This window comes from Chanodichthys erythropterus, chromosome 3, assembly GCF_024489055.1.
Source record: "Chanodichthys erythropterus isolate Z2021 chromosome 3, ASM2448905v1, whole genome shotgun sequence".
NCBI classification, from domain to species: domain Eukaryota; kingdom Metazoa; phylum Chordata; class Actinopteri; order Cypriniformes; family Xenocyprididae; genus Chanodichthys; species Chanodichthys erythropterus.
The window spans coordinates 68,977,545-68,999,877 of NC_090223.1; the positions used below are offsets into that span (position 1 = coordinate 68,977,545).

Consider the following 22,333-nt stretch of genomic DNA (forward strand, 5'->3'; position numbering starts at 1 on the left):
TGCTTCATCTGCTGGGCCCTTATGTTTTTTCACAGGACCTTCTGGCTTACAAAAAATGGTGCCTGATTTGCCACCCTCTGTCTTCTGTCCTGTTTTTTTTTTTTTTTTTTTTTTTTACAATGTTGTCCATTTTCTTCTTCAGAGAAATGGCATTGTCCTCTGCTAACACAGATTACACAGTGCTGTTGATCTTTTCAGAAACAACATTGAAGATTGAAATTATTAACTTCTAAATGATACTACATGATATTTATATGAAACAATGTAAATTACCTCATACGTCTCTGGCACCTCACAAGAATATCGGGCCTCTGTGCCAAACATTAAAGGTGCCCTAGAGTTGAAAATTGAATTTACCTCAGCATAGTTAAGTAATTAGAGTTCAGTACATGGAAATGACATACAGTGAGTCTCAAACTCCATTGTTTCCTCCTTCTTATGTAAATTTGATTTGTGCAAAAGATCACTGAAGAACAGGCAAATCTCAACATAACACCGACTGTGACGCAACAGTCGGGATCATTAATATGTACGCCCCCAACTTTTGCACATGCCAGCCCAAGTTCAAGGCATTAGACAAGCCAGTATTAACATCTGGATGTGCACAGCTGAATCAACAGACTTTATGCAGGTAAGCAAGCAAGCAGGAGCCATTGTGTGGGTGGCCAAACACACACAATTGCTAGTGTCATTAGGGGCACTGCAGTGCTCTCTGGTATAGGAGCATGCACTGGGCGGAGTTCAAGGACTGAAGCTGACTCTGACACTGGAATGGATTCAGGGGCTGGTACAGGCTTTAACCAGAAGTGGTGGTGGCCTCAAAATAGAGAACTGTGTTTTATAAACCTAAAACTGTCAAACATCTGTCCTAAATTCATTAAAGGGGCTATATGTAAGATCTTTACTTTAATAAAGCATAAAAATACCCCAATATGTTTGCAGATATTTAGGAAACATGTTAAGTTCACCTACTTGTTTCTCAGAAAAACAATGCTGCAGCCAGATATTCTACTTTGAAATGTGCGTTCCGTGTTGGAATGTCTGTCTTTGTTTTGGTCTGTGTGAAACCGTGTGCAGCAGCTTATCCAATAGTATTTCGACATAACAGGTTGCCAGTTGGCGGAAAACACCGCATATTGCAGCCATGTAGTCGTATTCAAGCGTTTACATGGTAATTTTTTGCTGTTAGATCGGATTAGAAAAGGAATAAACCACCCCTTCCAATCCGATTGAAATTTCATTTGGATCGAGCTCAATCGGATCGATTAAGGCGTTTGCATGAACGTTTTTCAATCTGATTACAAGTGGATTATTTGGGTGCATGTAAACGTAGCCATTGTCACTTGCGCTCCCTCTTGATGCGTATCCTTGGCCACCCGCTTCTCTGAACAAGGGGGCGGGGCAAACAATATTTTGAATTTGGACTGCAGTACCTATTTCAACCACTGGGTGTCATTTCCTATATAAAGCCCCTTTAAACTACTCTGAATTAATTGTTACAAGAAAACCAGGAATATTACACATTGTAAGATTGTAGCAGTTTCTCTTGATGTAATGTTTCATTGTGAAGGGTGGAGAAGCATCACATTTTATATTAAGGGTGTGATCTTTGTTCGACCATGACAAGGCCTGTTGTGAGTGGAACCTGTCCTGTTAAACCGTTGTATGGGCTTGGCCACCGTGCTGCAGCTCAGTTTCAGGGTCTTGGCAAACTTATAGCCTGCACCATCTTTATGTAGAGCAACAGTTGTTTTTTTCAGATCCTCAGAGAGTTCTTTGCCATGAGATACTATGTTGAACTTCCAGTGACCAGTATGAGAGAGTGAGAGAGATAACACCAAATTTTAACACCAACCTGCTCCCCATTCACACCTGAGACCTTGTAACATTAACGAGTCACATGACACCGGGGAGAGAAAATGGCTAATTGAGCCCACTCACTTTTGTTATTTTTTGCTTTGGACTTCTTCACAGGACAGTGCTGTTTCTCAATGTGCTTCCAGATTCAAAATGCCTCACCGGTGAGGCCGAACTATACACACACACATTTTTGTCTATATTTCTTTTCTGTTTCTTCTTGTATAATACACTCTGGGTTGGCATTTATTCTTTGTATTTGTGGTTATTTGTTATAACCTCACTCAGTCAAACAGTTTTAGGAGGGAAAAGAACAAACTTTATTTGTGTAGCCTGCCTTATTTAGGCAGAGTGTTACAATCTTCACTGCATGTATATTTATAACCAAACAAACTATAAAACAACAGTTCTTCCTATATTTGTTTACATTTTAAAAATATTAAACATATGTGGTTCAGGCAATATATGCATATAGTCTGCAAATATAAAACAACCCTAACTCTTTTTGTTAGATATCAGTATTAATTACCAAATAGCTATTACAAAAGTATAAGCAAAAAGTATAAGAAGATAAAATAAAAAATAAAGCAAATGATTCAGTCAAACATACAAAGTCAGCGCTCTGGTAGGCTACAACAGTGAACTATAACTCCTAAGTATATAAAGTTATGATATTTCACTTTTAGTTCAACAAATTATAGATTTATGAGACCAAAGATCACCCGTTAGATATACAAAAGATTAATTATATTATGTTCAACCACTACAGAGACATCAGAGTCAACGGCAAACATCAGAAGGAGTAGCCAAGGTAAGGATGCTCTCAGCGGGGTATATGAGCGCTGAGCACCAGGTGATCATCTGGATCTCACAACTCCAAATAGGCTCTACTTTCATCAATAAACCACAAATTTGAGCTTTAAACCAGTACACTCTTGCCTGAAAACTCTTAAAACTACATATCATGACATAATAACAGTAGTATGTTTGAATTACTTGGGTTTTCTCCTCTGCTACTAACACTTGCTGGTTAGTACGCAATGCATTCTGGGATACCTGGCTGTCTCAAGTCCGCACAAGTCACCTCTCTATGTATTCGTGATAAAAAGGGTGTATCAAGAGCACATCCAAAGATTTGAACTGTACTTGGCTAGATGTGAATTTTGAACTGGAACAGTACTTGGACAGCGACTGATGACGTTTCACAAGAACACAGACAAGAGCACATATTGAGAAATGGATAACTATGAATAAATGAATGAATGAGGCATTTATATAGCACTTTACTATGTACTACTGTACACCCTAAATGCTTCGCAATCACATCAGGGGTCTCTCCTTATCCACAACCTGGATAATTCAACAGCAGACAGTGCAACAGCGCCAACTATAGGTGGAGAGGAGAGATTTGGTGTGTGTCTTAGAAGAGACGTTGTTTCTCAGCACAAAGATGAACTACTTATGATCTCAGACTGTGGTGATGTGGTTTCTCCACTGCATGGATCTTCATGTGTATCTTCAGGTGATTTTTAATAGTGAAACTCTTTTTACACTGATCACACGTGTGCAGCTTCTCTCCAGTGTAGATCTTCTTGTGTTGTTTCAGATTTGCTAACTGATTGAATCTCTTGTCACAGTGTGAACACTTGTAAGGTTTTTCTCCAGTGTGGATCTTCTCATGTGTTTTCAGAGATGATGACTGACTGAATCTGTTGTCACAGTGTGAACACTTGTAAGGTTTTTCTCCAGTGTGGATCCTCTCATGTGTTTTCAGAGATGATGACTGATTGAATCTCTTGTCACAGTGTGAACACTTGTAAGGTTTTTCTCCAGTGTGGATCTTCTGATGTGTTTTTAGAGATGATGACTGACTGAATCTGTTGTCACAGTGTGAACACTTGTAAGGTTTTTCTCCAGTGTGGATCTTCTCATGTGTTTTCAGATTTGATGACTGACTGAATCTGTTGTCACAGTGTGAACACTTGTAAGGTTTCTCTCCAGTGTGAATTCTCATGTGTATCTTCAGGTTACTTTTAATAGTGAAACTCTTTCCACACTGATCACACGTGTACGGCTTCTCTCTGCTGTGGATCCTCTCGTGTTTTTTCAGAGATGATGAATCACTGAATCTCTTGTCACAGTGTGAACACTTGTATGGTTTTTCTCCAGTGTGAATTCTCTGGTGCACTTTTAATTGGTTTGCTGTAATAAAAGTCTTCTCACACTCAAAGCACATGTACTCTCTCACACCAGTGTGTATTTTCTCATGTTCTTTTAAATATTGCAGCTGTGAAAAACTCTTTCCACACACAGAACATGAATGTGGCTTCTCCTTTGCATGAACTGTCAGGTGTCTCTTCAGGGTTGATGACTCTAGAAATGTTTTGTCACATTGATCACATGTGTGTAGCTTCTCTCCAGTGTGGATCCTCCTGTGTTTTTTAAGGTTTGTTGATTGACTGAAACTCTCCCCACATTGATCACATGTGAACGGCTTCTCTCCAGTGTGAACTCTCATGTGATCCTTAAGATTTCCTTTTTGTGTGTAACTCTTCCCACATTGATCACATGTGAACGATCTCTCTCCGGTGTGAATTTTCATGTGTTCTTTAAGGCTTGATGATCGTGAGAAACTCTTCCCACACTGATCACATGTGAACGGCTTCTCTCCTGTATGAACTCTCATGTGAACCTTAAGATGTTGTTTGGTTGAGAAACTCTTTCCACACTGATCACATGTGAACGGTTTCTCTCCAGTGTGAACTTTCATGTGTTCTTTAAGGCTTGATGATTGACTGAAACTCTTCCTGCACTGTTCACATGTGAATGGCTTCTCTCCTGTATGAACTCTCATGTGAATCTTAAGATGTTGTTTGGTTGAGAAACTCTTTCCACACTGAGTGCAGGTGAAAGATTTCTTGGCTCTTTTCTTTAGAGATGTCTTTAGTTCTTCACTCTCATTGCTTTCTTCTATCAGGTCTGAAATGAGAGAAAAAAAAGTCATTTAACTCTCTGAGGTCTGAAAACGCGCCGGCGCGTTTGGCAGGTTTTTTTCACATTGCAGCAAAACAGACTTAAAATACTTTGTTTCTTTAGCGCCCTCCGGCTGCAGTATGAATTAAAAACTCCATTCATGGAATAGCCTCTTCTTCTTTTAGATGAATCTGTGGACTAAAAATGCACAGAGAGCGCCCTCCGGCTGCAGTATGAATTGCAAACACCAGTGCTCATAGTGATGACAATGAATATTAAATAAATATAACTCCTCTGTATAGAAAATTGACATAAACATATGAGAATCCAATATTTCTCCAAATGTGCATGCTTTTAAACTAAAAGCCTATATTCAGACTCGCACAGATAAACAAGGAGAAAAGTTTGGTCAAGGTGTGTCCTGTGCTCTTTCTTTCTATCCAAGTGGTGCTTTCTTGTTTTATTGCAAAGTGTTTGATCTCAGCTTTTGTTTTAGCAGGAAAATCAAGTCTTAGATATTTTTTATATTTAAAACATTAGAGCATTTTTGTTATTTATATTTTAAAAAATATCACGTCATCAAGTTCTACAGACTTGTCTGTAGAAAGTTCTCATGCTCAAAGTCTAGACAGACTGCATCTTTAAATGTGTTATTATCAGTGTCCTACATGATTCACTCAACCCTGTTACTTCTGACATGATTTTCCTCCTTTCAAAACAGGGATTTCTTAAAACTATGAGACCCAGGAAGTGACATCATCTGGGCTCTTTCTAGAAAAACTCGATCCATTGTCTCAGTTTTTATAAAAATTAATGACAGCAATCATCAACTCTGTTACCAAAGTTACTGTAGGAAAAGATTTTGCTCAAGTTACACTCACAACCCTGTCAGGCAAAGTTCATTTACTTCATAAATTTTGGTGTTTACAGTTTATTCCTAAAATAACAGTGTTTAAAACTACATTGAAAATGGCTAAATTCTGGAAACACTCCTGCAAATTGAGAACCAGATATGAAACAAATGTAAAATATTTAGTTTGATCTGATGTTGACAATCAATATGAAGGTTTCTCAAACTGAGTATTAAAAGGTGCACAGCTAATGGGCACCATTACAATTTTAAATACCAATAACATTGATTAATTACCATTACAATAACCTCACTTAAAGGTGCCATAGAACTGAAAATCGAATTTACCTTGAGAGTTGAATAATAGTTTAGTACATGGAAATGACATACAGTGAGTCTCAAACTCCATTGTTTCCTCCTCCTTATGTAAATCTCATTTGTTTAAAAGACCTCAGAAGAACAGGCGAATCTCAACAGCTGAATCATCAGACTAGGTAAGCAAGCAAGAACAATAGCGGAAAATGGCAGATGGAGCAATAATAACTGACATGATCCATGATATCATGATATTTTTAGTGATATTTGTGAATTGTCTTTCTAAATGTTTTGTTAGCATTTTGCTAATGTACTGTTAAATGTGGTTAAAGTTACCATAGTTTCTTACTGTATTCACGGAGACAAGACTGTCGTTATTTTCATTTTTAAACACTTGCAGCCTGTATAATGTATAAACACAACTTCATTCTTTATAAATCTCTCCAACAGTGTGTAACGTTAGCTTTAGCCACGGAGCACAGCCTCAAACTCATTCAGAAACAAATGTAAACTTCCAAATAAATACTATACTTATGCGATTAGACATGCTGCATGACGAACACTTTGTAAAGATCCACTTTGAAGGTTATATTAGCTGCGTGAACTTTGTTTATGCTGTTTAAGGCAAGCGTGAGCTCCAAGGGCCCGCAGCATGAATAGGTGCATAGTTAATGATGCCCCAAAATAGGCAGTTAAATTAATTTAAAAAAATCTATGGGGTATTTTGAACTGAAACTTCACAGACACATTCAGGGGACACCTTAGACTTATATTACATCTTGTAAAAAAACGTTCAATGGTACCTTTAAAAATTAACATTATGTATCATTTCATAGTTTAACGGTTTCTCTAAATGTGCAGAAGAATTTAATGTTTTAAATTACTTTTTGGAAAACAAAATGTTTTAATGTAACATCAACATTTAGTGTAACAGATTCTTTTTCAATTAATTATTTTTTTATGCTATATTATCCACTTTTTGTATTTCACCCATAAACTAAGCACATTAAGAATTAAATTGGTCTATCGTAAAGCAACTGATGCTAATTCAGAACTTCATTCTGTTTGTCCATTAAAATGTTGACAGATATCCAGAGACGTAGTAAAGAACTGTAAGAAAACAGTTGAAAGTACAAAAACAAAAATAATTGTTCATGTTAGGAGGTCCACAAATCCCCTCAGTCTGTTGAAAATGAAATGAGCTTTAAGTGTCAATTTACAGCAGATCTGAAGACATCAGCATAATAAATGAGGTGAAAACAGGAACTATTGACATGAAATAAAGAGTGTTTTCAGCAGTTTCTCTGTTAATATTGATTATCCTCAGACTATCAACACTCATTCAACAAGACATTCAGACCATTAGCAGATCATCTCACTTTATTCTGAGTGTTTGATGATAGAAACACATTATTGAAGTCCTATAAAGTGCTCTACTGAAAGACAATACTGTTATTTTTCACAACAAGACATGGATAAAACGCCAATAATACAAAAACAAACACTAATGACACTCATCTTCATCAACTACTGCACAAAGTAGGGTTATCATCATAATACAGAATCATCTCATATTTAAAATATGAAAGCAGTGATCTGTATTAAATCCAGTTATAATCACCAGTACAGGCTACATGTAGATTAGAGAGGATGAATTAAAGTGTGAACTAAATGTAAATGAGGTGTGTATGTATGCGCACTTTCACATGGGCCTCACAGGAGGCGGTTTTAACAATAAAAATACTTATTTTATTGGATATGAACAATTTGTTGTTTGTGTTGTGGATATTTCATAAAAAAGCTTGCTTCGCTTCGTATATTCAGTTTAACAGCTCTGCAACTGAACTGCTCATATGTTCTGACGCTTAAATCGAATATGAATTGGTAAAACGCCTTTGCAAAATATTTGGACTGCTCTCGAATTTATAATGGACTGAATATCTCTCTCAGAACTTGACGTGTGATTCCACACTGACTGAATATGCACATGAATCACGGTCACATGCTCAGAGCAATATTGTTTTAGCTACAAACCCGATTCCAAAAAAGTTGGGACACTGTACAAATTGTGAATAAAAAAGGAATGCAATAATTTACAAATCTCAAACTTATATTTTATTCACAATAGAATATAGATAACATATCAAATGTTGAAGGTGAGACATTTTGAAATGACATGCCAAATATTGGCTCATTTTGGATTTATTTAAAGCTACACATTCCAAAAAATTTGGGACAGGTAGCAGTAAGAGGCCGGAAAAGTTAAATGTATACATATAAGGAACATCTGGAGGACCAATTTGCAACTTATTAGGTCAATTGGCAACATTATTGGGTATAAAAAGAGCCTCTCAGAGTGGCAGTGTCTCTCAGAAGTCAAAATGGGCAGAGGATCACCAATCAGAGAAAAATTGCAGAGTTTGAAGTTATAATCATCTACAGTGCATAATATCATCCAAAGATTCAGGAACAATCTCTGTGCATAAGGGTCAAGGCCAGAAAACCATATCCCGTGATCTTCGGGCCCTTAGACGGCACTGCATCACATACAGGAATACTACTGTAATGGAAATCACAACATGGGCTCAGGAATACTTCCAGAAAACATTGTCGTGAACACAATCCACCGTACCATTTGCCTGTGCCGGCTAAAACTCTATAGGTCAAAAAAGAAGCCATATCTAAACATGATCCAGAAGCGCAGGCATTTTTTTCTGGGCCAGGGCTCATTTAAAATGGACTGTGGCAAAGTGGAAAACTGTTCTGTGGTCAGACTAATCAAAATTTGAAGTTCTTTTTGGAAAACTGGGACGCCATGTCATCCGGACTAAAGAGGACAAGGACAACCCAAGTTGTTTATCAGCGCTCAGTTCAGAAGCCTGCATCTCTGATGGTATGGGGTTGCATGAGTGCGTGTGGCATGGGCAGCTTACACATCTGGAAAGGCACCATCAATGCTGAAAGGTATATCCAAGTTCTAGAACAACATATGCTCCCATCCAGACGTCGTCTCTTTCAGGGAAGACCTTGCATTTTCCAACATGACAATGCCAGACCACATACTGCATCAATTACAACATCATGGCTGCGTAGGAGGAGGATCCGGGTACTGAAATGGCCAGCCTGCAGTCCAGATCTTTCTCCCATAGAAAACATTTGGTGCATCATAAAGAGGAAGATGCGACAAATAAGACCTAAGACAGTTGAGCAACTAGAAGCCTGTATTAGACAAGAATGGGACAACATTCCTATTCCTAAACTTTAGTAACTTGTCTCCTCAGTCCTCAGACGTTTGCAGACTGTTATAAAAAGAAGAGGGGATGCCACATAGTGGTAAACATGGCCTTGTCCCAACTTTTTTGAGATGTGATGCCGCCATGAAATTTAAAAATCAACTAATTTTTCCCTTAAAATGATACATTTTCTCAGTTTAAACATTTGATGTCATCTATGTTGTATTCTGAATAAAAAGGAAATTTGAAACTTCCACATCATTGCATTCTGTTTTTATTCACAATTTGTTCAGTGTCCCAGCTTTTTTGGAATTGGGTTTGTATATTTTATAGTTTTAAAATATTTCGAAGGACAAAAAAATGATCTTTATTGGCTTTATTTCAAGTCAGCTGTTACTTTGCACAAGCCCCTATGTGCTCACACACTTGACACAGCCCTTGTCATTAATTAATATGAATTAATATGATTAGCCTTTTGCTTGACTACGTTATCAAACAGCTAATAATGTGATGCTAGTGTTATACATACCATTCCTGTTCTTCAACTCAGACAGAATCAGACAGCTGCCTTCTAACAATCAGTATCCAAACGCTCACCCTTATGAAACTAAACCATGTTTTTTGTAGTAACCATGATTTTATTGTAAAACTATGGTTTTACTACAATAACCATAGTTTAACTATAGTTCCCTTTCAAGGGCACTTGTGCTGCATAAATTGCTATAGGAACGCCTCTGGGTGATGTCGTCATGAAGCACATATGCAATCTGTCCAATCAGGAGACAGAACGTCATAGGCACGTGACGTCACTGACCAGGAACCATAAAGCCAGCCCGAAAACACGGTCATTCAGCTTCTGTGTCTTCAGCAAGCACTCCGTGTGATCTGTCTGTCTTATTTACCTTTGTCTGTCTACTTTGAAAAGTATTACCATGGCGAGCGAGCAGCTATACAGGAAGTGCGTGCACCCTTGTCCGCGTTTTATCCCGGACTGGGACTCGCATGAAATGTGTGTTGTTTGCATGGGAGTGCACCATGCCCACGCAGCTCTCAAAGGGGGCTGCTTGTGTGCATTGTGATCAGCTGCCGCTGAGAATGCTGCGCTCCCGCCAAGCTCTCTTCGAGGAGAGTGGCTTGGTTCGTGTTCCCCAGGGCTCGGGTCCTGCTTCTGTCGAGGCAGGGCGGCGCCTTATGTCTTGGGGTTCGCAGATGGATGTATCAGAGGGGTTAGAGATGGGCCATGCCTTATCTCTGCCTTCAACTGGTGCATCTGGCAGTGTATCCATCCGGAGGCCGGAAGCACGCTTTGCGGTTTCTTCCGCTCCAGGGGATACGGTCACGTTAATGGCGTCTAGTTCTGAGGAGCTGGATGTTGTTAGCGTGGCCACGGGAGAGTCTGAGGATTCGTCACTTCAGTCTCCCGTGAGCGAAGAGCTCATGGAGGTGCTTTCTCGTGCTGTGGCCAAGTTGAGCATCGATTGGCCGGCCGAAAAGCAAGAGCAGACGGTGAGAAGCAAGCTTGACGAACGCTTCTTGCCATCCAGGTCTGCTCAGCCTCCACGTCGGGCGCTACCATTTTTTCCCGACCTCCACACTGAGGTGTCGAGGTCGTGGAAGAAGCCGGTATCTACCCGTGTCTACACACCTCAGACCTCCATTTACAGCAACGTGGCTGGAATGAGGAGACACAGGTATGGGACGATGCCAAGAGCGGAAGAGACACTTGCGGGCCATCTCTCTCCGCACGCGGCCAAATCCCTTTGGCTGCCGGGCAAAGCAGCAGAAGCCGAGTACGAGCTCCTCGCAATACAGACAACACCTGAAGCAGAGTGTTGCTACCCGTGCTCCCCCTCCGAGGAGTTGGGATCTGAGGGCCGTCATTGCTGCCAAGAGGGCTTCGTCTAAGAGATCCTGAGGGTGGTCCCCTCCGGAGACAAACAGTGTTCACCTCATCATACGGTGCCCTTAGTAGATTTTTTGTCAGAGTGGAAAAATCTGTCAAAAGTATCTCAGTGGGTCCTGCGAACTATAGAAAAGGGGTATGCGATTCAGTTCAGAACACGCCCACCCCGATTCAACGGGGTTCTAGCCACAGTGGTAGACCCCGAGCAGGCTCTGGTGCTGGCACAAGAGGTTCAGACGCTCTTGCGAAAGGAGGCTATAGAGAGGGTCCCTCCTCCCAGCAGGGAGTCAGGCTTTTACAGCCGTTACTTCATTGTGCCAAAGAAAGATGGAGGATTACATCCGATTTTAGATCTACAACAATTGAATCGAACAGTAGCAAGTAGGGCTGGACGATTAATCGAAAAGTAATCGAAACCGAAATTCAGAGCCTCTAACCGACGCAATTTTCCTGTGACGGTTATTTCGTTTTTTTAATCCTGTTAATACTTCCCCCTTAAAAACATAACTGCGTGTGTAGCCACGTGACTCCGCCCAGTCCAGTCAGTGGCATAAAAGCAAAACACGGAGGTGAACGCCGGTTCAACACATAGTGATGGCGCGCAAGCGGTGAGCCTTGCGTCTTGACTAAACTTTGTCAGTTGTATTTGTTTTATGGTTTGGACATTCAAGCGATTAGACGATCGGATGTGTATTATTATATCGAGCTACCGCGCTTGCATAGATATATACATATATCTATGCCGCGCTCGCGCAGCTGCATGTGGCACGAACACTCACACAAACAGCTGCGCAAAACGTGAAGATCGCGCACACACAGAGGAACGCAAAAACTTGTCAGCGCTGTCCTGTGATTTATCACTAAAATAGCTTAGAAACTCAAAAGTTATAGCATCTATTTTTTTTCTACTTTTGAAGGAACTATTTACAACCCACAGCTTCACAATTAATAGAGAGACGGTATGACTAATTCACACACGCAATCACTACTGGTACTGTGGTAATTTATCTTTATCTGATTTACAATGAGCAGAAACCTGTAAGAAATGTTACAAACCATAGATAAAATAACTGCTGATAGTGAGCTATGATGTCAGATCACTCTTTCAACAGGAAAAAAAAAAAATCCCACCTTAATAGTCAATCATAGGCTATTTACAGTACAAACCTTGTCAGTGAACTATGAGGGTAAAAAAATAAATAAATAATCGTTCATTAATCGTAAATCGAGGTAAAGTGTTCAATTAATCGAGGTTTTGATTTTAGGCCATAATCGTCCAGCCCTAGTAGCAAGGCTCAAGTACAAAATGCTGACAATAAAGCATGTTGTGTCACAAATCAGATCCGAGGATTGGTTTGTGATGATAGATCTAAAAGATGCGTATTTCCATGTGTCAATCCCTCCACATCACAGAGAATTCCTGAGGTTTGCTTTCGGGGGCGAAGCATACCAATATCCGGTTCTCCCCTTCGGCCTAGCCTTGTCACCCCAAACTTTTACCAAGTGTGTAGATGCGGCGCTGACGCCCTTGCGCATTCAGGGCATCCACATTCTCAACTACATAGACGATTGGTTGATTCTCGCTCAATCAGAGCAGATGGCGGTTCAACATCGAGGTGTTGTTCTAACTCATATGGAAAAGTTGGGGTTGAGACTAAACGCAAAGTAAAGTGTGCTTTCTCCTGCACAGAGAACCACTTATATCTTGGTGTGGTATGGGATTCGGTGATTATGAAAGTCCGTTTATCTCCGGCTCGAATATCATCAATCCTCAATACTGTCTCGGACATAAGGCAAGGCCAGTCACTCAGTGTAAAACAGTTCCAGAGACTGTTAGGTCTGATGTCAGCAGCGTCCAACGTTATACCTTGCGGCCTGCTGTACATGAGACCACTGCAGTGGTGGCTCAAAACCAAGGGGTTCTCACTGAGGGGGATTCCGTTTCGTATGATCAGAGTCACGCGGCGATGCTTACGTGCACTAGACATATGGAAGCAACCTTGGTTTCTATCCCAGGGACCTGTGCTGGGGGCTCTCAGTCGCTGCGTCACGCTAACGACAGATGCATCCCTCATGGGTTGGGGGTGATCATGAGTGGTCGCTCGACACGGGGTCTGTGGCAGGACCATCATCTCACTTGGCACATAAATTGTCTAGAAATGATGGTGGTATTTCTAGCTTTGAGATACTTCCTCCCAGACCTCAGAGACAAACATGTGTTAGTCAGAACAGACAACACATCAGTAGTCTCGTATATAAATCACCAGGGGGGTCTGAGATCACGCCCGCTTTACAAACTGGCGAATCAGATTCTTCTGTGGTCCCAAGGGAAACTGCTATCCCTCACAGCAGTTTACATCCCGGGGTACCTGAATGTGGGAGCAGACATCCTGAATAGGGAACGAGACACTGCGTAACCTTGCCATACTCCCTGCATGCCCAAGAGCGACTTGCTTCAGACTTGAGAAGCTGAATGACAGTGTTTTTGGGCTGGCTTTATGGTTCCTGGTCAGTGACGTCACCCGCCTATGACGTTCCGTCTCCTGATTGGACAGATTGCATACGTGCTTCACGACGACATCACGCAGAGGCGTTCCCATAGCGATTTACGCAGCGTCTCGTTCCCTATTTAGGGAACTAAGGTTATATACATAACTGAGATGTTTTTGTAGTAAAACCATAGTAACTACAAAATAACCATTGTTTTACTATGGTTTTTGAAGTAAAACCAGAGTAACTACATAATGAAAGTACTAGGTTACTAATGTAACCTCGGTTCCCTTAGATATGGAATGAGAACTGCATTATTTGTCTTTCTAAAACAAGATGCTACAGGGGGAAACTTCTTTTTCTCTGATTACTGAAGCCTTTTTCAAACTGCATGGCCATCAGGGCCTGATTTTAATATCTGAGGTCGAGGATGGGTTTGAGAGGTCTCCTGGGAGGATGAAAAATGTGAGGGCGTGAGGGACAGAGTCGCATTCTGAAAAGAACGCTGTCCGCGAGCACAAGGAGGCTACACTCATGCTCTTGCAATAAGAGCAGGTCATTTCAATGAGCGTGGCTTCTGTGTGGGACTTGCCCAGACATTGCATGCACTCACTGTGTCCGTCGTCCATGTGCAAAGGGACGTTGATACAACGGCGCGAGAGATCTGCTCGAGTTTCCGGTTACTGGTTGTAGCCTGTCTGCCTGTCCTGTCAGCTTCCGGTTACTGGTTGTAGCAAGCGTGAGTAACTAGCGCGAGAGGAATGTTGGATTAAAAACTAGAATGCTGGATTAAACTATCGTGGTTTGTAAACACGAACAGCTGATTGGCGCTTCAACGAAAATGGGGCCAAAAAAGTACACGCAGAGTGAGGAAGTCGACGACATTAAGAAGTCTCTCGATTTCCTAACTGAGGAGATGACTACTGTCAGGGGCGTCGGACTGGGGGGGTAAAGGGTACCGAGTACCCAGGGCCCGAGGCAGGGGGGGGCCCTTAGAAGTCAGTTTTCTATACATACATATACATGCACTAACATTTGTATAGCATTTATTTACAAATAAAAAAGTTGCTGTGCAAAACTAAACTTGTAGTTAGGCACTGGTTTGGTATAAAAAAAAGTCATTTTCATGCTGTGCAGGGCCCCACCACCCCTCTCGAATCAATGTAAATGGTACGACCCGCAGGTCAGGTGCTTCTGCGGACCTGCGGTGATTCGTGAATCAGTTAATGAGACAGGAGCTGGAGTTAGCCGTGATATGAACTAGGAAGACAGGGGAAGAGTCATGTCTTTCCTAAAGAAAGGAAAATCAGGGGCTCAAAAACGAAAAGAAAAGAAGATTAAAGAGAGAAAGGCAAATGAGGGCAAGCAGTTGCTCACTCAGGTTTTTGAAAAGAAAGGTGAGCTACAAATGCATCATCGAGCATTGACATTGTTTTAACATAAATATCTACTCCAGGTAGAATAGCATACATTTATGTTCGTACTCTATTTGAATAATATACCAATACTTTATAGTATCACACCCTACATAGCGAGCAAACAATATTTCTGAGTAAATAACGGAGTGAGAAGCAGACGGAGGCGGAGCCTGCGCAGCTTGTCTCCTTTTCTGCTGCAGTTCTCCCCAGAGTCAGAACTTTACATGAAAACACTGTATATTTCCCTCCATTATCAAAATCTAACACACGCGAAAACACAGATCGTTAGCGCCTATTTTACCGCATTGTTATGCAAATTAGCTCGCGCACGCTCTTACATTAAGTACAGGATTGTTCTCAGTTTAATGCACATCTTAATGATTGAAAATGACTTATTTTAAAACGTAATTCAAAGACTGAATGTCTAGTTTGGCGGTTAGTGTACCCTGTGATTCTATAGTCTGCATTTATTTTAAACAGACAAATAATCAGCAATTAACTTGTACTTAGCCTACACTTTAAAAAGGGTATTGTGACAATGAAACAAAAATATATTAATCAGAGTGTGGCTTATTTTGTTTACATTTTAAGTGTTTTTATGATAAAAATGCAATACCCCACCCATTGGTATCACTATGGTATTTGGTACAGGGGCCCAGCAAGATGGTTTGTACCCAGGGCCCAAAATTTGGTGCTACGCCCCTGACTACTGTGAAGACGCAGCAGAATCGGCTTGTTGAGTTATTGGAGGAGGTTAGCAGCTGCTCCTTCAAAACATTGAAAAGGATAAACGGATGGCGGAGCATGAACGGAGGGTGGACGATCTGGAACAGTACTCCCGGGTGAATGATTTGCTCATCACCGATATTCCCATCAAACCACGCTCGTACGCACGCGCGGTATCTGCGGTCAACGTTAATGACCCAGGGGAGGAGGAGGTACGCTCAGTGGAGCAACAAGTGGCAGCCTTTCTGCAGAGCAAAGGAGTAGAGCTGGACCTGGATTGCATTGAAGCATGCCACCCTTTACCCAAAAGGATCAATAACGACAGATCAGCAGTTATTCTGAGATTTGTTAACAGGGAAAACAAGACAGCATTGCTAAAACAAGGCCGCAAACTCAAAGGGACGAATATATATATATATATATATATATATATATATATATATATATATATAAATTAACATTTAATAAAAAAGAATGCTGAAATAGCAAGGAAAGCAAGATACCTCAAGAAACAACGAAAAATCCAACATACATGGGTAACAAATTGCAAAATCTTCATCAAGTTAAATGGGTCTCCTGAGGAGGCGAAAATTCTCACAGTAAGGAATATAGGAGTTGGACAAGTATCAGTAATCATAATGTACATCAGCCATCTGGAAACAAATAAGGTAACATCTGACTTATACTATTAGAATTAACACTGAGCTACATACAGTTAGCCAAAAGGAAAATTATACAGAGACAGATCTATTGCAGAGAATTGAAGAACTCCAACAACTGGACTTAGATGCAATTGAACACGAGTACAATATGCATGATGTAGAGACTGATATTGATCCCGACAACAATTTTCTTTCGTACATAAATAATAAGTGCAATTACTATACAAATGAACAGTATAGCAATAATTGCATTACCAAGGACAAATTGTCTATTACCCATTTTAACAGCAGAAGTATGTATAAGAATTTCAATGCAAAAAATTTTGTTTATCCTTTCAGTGTTATAGCTATATCTGAAACCTGGTTCAATCAAGAGAAAGGAATCGACTTTGTTTACGTAATGGAGATCATAATCATCTATTTCAGACAAAATAAAATAGGAGGCGGGGTTGCGCTCTATGTGCACAAAACTATAAAACATTCTGTTCTGATCAATATGTCAACAGCATTTGATAATGTAATGGAATGCTTAACAATAGAGATCAATAATGGAAAGAAAAAAAACATTATTATAAGTTGTGTTTATAGATCACCTGGATCAAGTGTTGATATTTTCAATGAAGAGTTGGAGAAACTGTTTTCAGCTGTTAACAATAAACCTATATTCACCTGTGGGGACTTTAATATTGACCTTTTAAATCCAAACAAACATAAATTGACTGATGAATTCATTGAAAGAATGTACTCTATATCTTTATTCCCAACAATTACAAAACCTAGTAGAATCACATCACACAGTGCAACCTTAATTAATACAATTTTTACAAATAATTTGACAAATAACAAACGGGCTGCTTCTTTGTGATATTACAGACCACTTACCTGTTTTTTCCATATATGACTGTAATGTTTCTAAAACTAATGAAATCTGTAATGTGACTTGCAAAAGATTACAAACTCAAGAAGCAATTAATGCATTTAATGATGACCTGGGAGTGCAAAACTGGAGCTCCATTTATGGAGCAATCGATACAGACAGAGCTTACAATAACTTTTTAGAAATATTCACATCATTATATGATAAGCACTGCCCCATTTCAGTTTATAGCAAACAGAAGAAATATTCAAAATGTCCCTGGATGACTAAAGGTGTACAAAATGCATGTAAAAAGAAAAATAATCTTTATAAATCGTTCATTAAATTGAAAACTAAAGAAGCTGAGATTAGATATAAATTGTACATAAATTAACTGATGTAATAAGATTAGCCAAAATATTATATTATAAGAAATTATTAACTGAGAATAAAACCAATATAAAAGGAACATGGGTTTATTAAATGGCATTCTCAAAAAAGGTTTAAAACAAAAAACATACCCAGAATATTTTGTTGATTCAAATGATGAGTATCACAATATGGATAAAGTAGTTAATAGCTTCAATAAATTTTTCGTAAATATTGGTCCTGATTTGGCAGAAAGAATCCCAGATGAACATATAGAGCATAATATTGGAAAAACTGAAAAAAAAAAAATCCTAATTCTATCTTTCTTTCACCAGTTAGTGAGAAAGAAGTAATGGATATTGTTCAAAAGTCTTAAAATAAATATTCTATGGACTGTCACTCCATCAATATGGCACTATTAAAAAAAGTTATAAATAATATTAAAGCACCTCTAACGCACATCTGTAATCTGTCACTTCAAAATGGCTGTGTTCCCAAGAAAATGAAAATTGCAAAAGTTATACCAATATTTAAAAATGGAAATAAACATAACTTTACTAATTACAGACCGATTTCACAGCTTCCTCAATTTTCAGAAATTCTTGAAAAAAATTTAAATATTCGATTAGAAAAATTTGTTGAAAATTATAAACCGATTAACGAAAGTCAATATGGATTCAGAAGCAAAAGATCTACATCAATGGCTATAGTTGATGCAATAGAACAAATATCAAATGCACTGGATAATAAAAAAATTACTATTGGAATATTCATTGTTCTGAAAAACGCCTTTGACACTATTAATCACACTATACTACTCAAGAAGTTAGAAAGGTATGGGATACGTGGGGTGGCTGGAAAATGGGTAAAAAGCCATTTAAGTGACAGAATACAGTATGTGCAGATGGGTGAGTTCTCATCTAACTGTTGTGCAATTTCTTGTGGTGTTCCTCAGGGGTCGGTATTGGGCCCAAAATTATTCAACTTGTACATCAATGATATATGTAATGTTTCACAATTACTCAAGTGTGTTTTGTTTGCAGATGATACTAATATTTTCTATTGTGATGACTGTTATGATAAGCTTGTTAATGAACTAAGGAATATTAAAAAATGGATGGATAGCAATAAATTATCTCTAAACTTGAATAAAACTAAAGCCATATTATTTGGTAATTATAAAAATAACTCGAAAAAGCCCATTGAGATAGATGGGATACAAATTGAACATGTCTGAAATTTTTTAGGTGTCACAATAGATAATAAATTAACTTGGAAAACTCACATCAGACACATAAAAAACAAAGTCTCCAAATGCCTTGCAATAATAAATAAAGCTAAATATGTTCTTGATTATACTGCACTCCATACCCTGTATTGTTCCCTGATCTTACCATACTTAAGCTACTGTGTTGAAATATGGGGAAATAATTATAATAATTTAATACAGTCACTCTTTATTTTACAAAAAAGGGCTATACGTACAGTGCACAAAGCTGAATATCTTGAACACACAAATCCACTTTTTCTCAAAACAAAGTTATTAAAAATACAGGATCTTGGGAAATTTAACACCGCACAATTTTTATTTAAAGCATTTCATAATCTATTACCTGTTAACATACAAAAGTTATTCACGCATAGACAGCGGCTGTACAGTACGAGGGGCTATGGGAACTTTTTAATACCAATGGTCAGAACTACCAGGAGGAGTTTTTTTGTGTCTGTATGTGGGATTAAATTATGGAATGGTCTGGGGCTCAAATACAAACAATGTCAAAGCATTCGTCAGTTTAAAACTCTATATAAACAGAAGGTTTTTTCACAGTACAAGGACGGCGGGGCTTAATTGTCTGTTAATGTATTTATTGGCTGTGTGTCTTACCTTGTTGGTTTTGTGGTTACCATTGTTGGTATTACTATAATTGTTACCTGTGGTAATATATGAGTGTATTGAGATATGTTTGTTTTTGTTTTTTTTTTGTTTTTCTTCTCCATATGTGTATAAATACATGAGAGTAGGGCTGGGCGATATATCGAATGCTTTTGTCACGCGCATTTCGTCAGTAAAGCCGGTTCCCTGATTGCCGCTAAATCGCCATCACCTGCTTTCAAATGAAGCGGCATTTAATAGACAGAGCCGTAGTTCACTGATAAGCCACGCAATATCGCGCTCAATATCGATATGAATCACCGTCGATATTGAACGCGATTATGCTCTTTTATTTTCCAACTGCAGCTGCAGAAGGAAAAGGCATGTAGAACAGAGCTGCTTGAGAGCGGCGAACTGATCCAGTTCTTCTGATTGGTCCACTGTTTGGAACTGACATTGATGAGTGGCGCTGCATGTAAAAGTTGAAATTCTTTTAACTTGACACGCCCTCTTAAAAACGCGGCACTCATGTAGGGCTGGACGATTTACCGTAAAAAGTAATCAAAACCAAAATTCTGAATGTAATTTTCCCATGTCGGTTATTTCATTTTTTAAATCCTGTTAATACTTTCCACAGGGAGGAACTTTTGAGCATGAACAGAAAAATGGTAAAAAATGATATAAATACTGTTCGGTTTCTCTCACAAACTGATCGTTTCGTGTCTTAGGACATTAATGTGTCGTCACGAGCAGCAGGGTTTAATTTGGATTTGTCTAAGCAAGTTTTATTTACTGTTACAGTAGAAGTTCCCATCCACTGCTATTATTTGACTGACAGACTGCAGCGGTTGCAGTTAAAAACCATAATTTGCATTCGACTGAAGAAACAAATTCACATCTATCCCTTTAACGTAATGGAGTTTTTGCCGCACTTTGCTACAGGACACATAATACACACACGGCAGTGGTCAACCAGAGAGCAAGCTTCAAGCAAGAAGCCACAAATCAAATTCCTCTTATTGTATTCGTCTGAAATAAGAATATCATACACCTAAGAAGGCTTGAGGGTGAGTTAATCATGGGATAATTTTCATTTTTGGGTGAACTTTTACTTTAATGTTCAATTACTGCCATGCTATAGTATGTTAAAATGATAGTACAGCACTTTTGAGCATGAACAGAGAAACTTCTTTACTTTTCCATTGTTCTCTATTCAGAAGATATTGAGTTTAAAGTGCATATTGTAGGTTTAACATTTTTTTCGAGATGAATATATAACCTTGTACAAAACACCATATAAAAAGGTACTGCAGGGTTTAAAAATGTTCGATGAAGACTTACGGTGCACATTTTAAGTTTTGTGTTTGATTATTACATTTGCTAACTACCAAATCAGTCGTGATGAGAAACGGCTATATCACGTAACGTTAGTGTGGATGGATATTAACGCGCGTGACATACGCTTGATCAAAGTTTATTCGTTTCTGTTATTAGTAATCAATTAGGCCTACTCCTAGATGACCAATAGCTTTGCTATTGCCTGATTCATGATAATAATCTGTACAATATTGTGATCTGAGCACATGTCGTTACCTAACGTTATATCTATAAGCTAACACCGGTCTCTGTCCTGTTCTCCACTGCTTCTCCTCACACAACAGCTCAATTTGTCTCTTTTGACCGTTATTCTGTCTAATTCTGGCCTGTCCCTGCTCTCTTGACCCCATAGCAGGCTAATTGTATGGCTGTGATTAGTTATACGAGTATAAATAAGCATTTACAATTTCCTCAGCGTCCGAACTGTTATTGCGATCCATTGTTTTCCTATAGTTTATATTAATCGTGTTCCCTTCAGTGACGTCACGTCTGATTGCGCATTTTTCAGATGCGGATAAAACCAACCTGTTTGTTCCTCAATATCTTCATGTTTCACACTGAATGTTTCTTCAATCTTCATGTCTTCGGTCTCATCTTTAATAAACTCCATCTTTATGTCTTCACTCTCTTCCTCTTTAATGAACGCCATCTTTAAGAAGAGAATTAACAGAGTTAATGGTTTAGACAAAAACACTGAAAACTAACATTATAAACAACACTTTATGTATCTACACTTGGTATTTTAATGAATTATAGATTATATTTAAATGATTACTCTTTGAAGAAAACATGATTAGTTTGTTAGTGTTTGTTCTCGTTTATGTTCACTGTTTGAGTAGCACGTGTCGTGATTCACTGAATCATTTCTCAAAGTGTTTGATTCAATTGACTCGGAGTTGAAAAGTTCAGTTTCTCCATCATGACTCTCCAGAGACTGAACTCGTGTAGTGTTCAGGATAAACTGATTTATGATTTATATAGAGAGAGAAATGAGACGCAGGTTTACTGTTTCTCATCAGTGGATGAGTTTTACTCACACAAATATCATCCATTGCAGTTAGATAAATAAATAAATTAAATAGTAAATTAACTCATTTCACATCGCTTGTTAAAAAAACAAATATATAATTCATTGAACTGTTCCTATAGATTTAGACAGATTAAATTCTTAAAACAAACCTTTCTTCAGCAGAATCACAGCAGATGCAGGAGCGCGGCGCAATCTTATGACGTCATGTCGTCACTCCAAAATAAAAGTCCTGTTCACACAGCAATGTCTAAAATCACAAAAGTCCATAGAAATCTAACTGATTTACCAGATAATCTTTGTATTAAAATAAAAAGGTACAAATAAGACACAAACACGTTAAAAAGGTTGTACAAGTTCATTCATGTGTCCATCTAAATTGAAAAACGATTTCCTTTTTGAAT

General features: G+C 38.8%; 1 protein-coding gene and 1 pseudogene across 1 annotated transcript; one reads left to right on the forward strand and one right to left on the reverse strand.

The window, feature by feature from the left end:
• The window catches only part of LOC137006927 (gastrula zinc finger protein XlCGF57.1-like), a 194,374-nt pseudogene that overhangs the window by 114,901 nt on the left and 57,140 nt on the right, over positions 1–22,333 (forward strand).
• Positions 2,170–22,116, reverse strand: LOC137006537 (zinc finger protein 271-like). Its single transcript, XM_067367384.1, has 3 exons — positions 22,082–22,116; positions 21,428–21,551; positions 2,170–4,836 (listed from the first exon to the last, which is right to left on the reverse strand). Exons 2-3 carry the CDS (start codon positions 21,549–21,551, stop codon positions 3,317–3,319), a joined length of 1,644 nt encoding a protein of 547 aa, XP_067223485.1. The 5' UTR covers positions 22,082–22,116; the 3' UTR covers positions 2,170–3,316.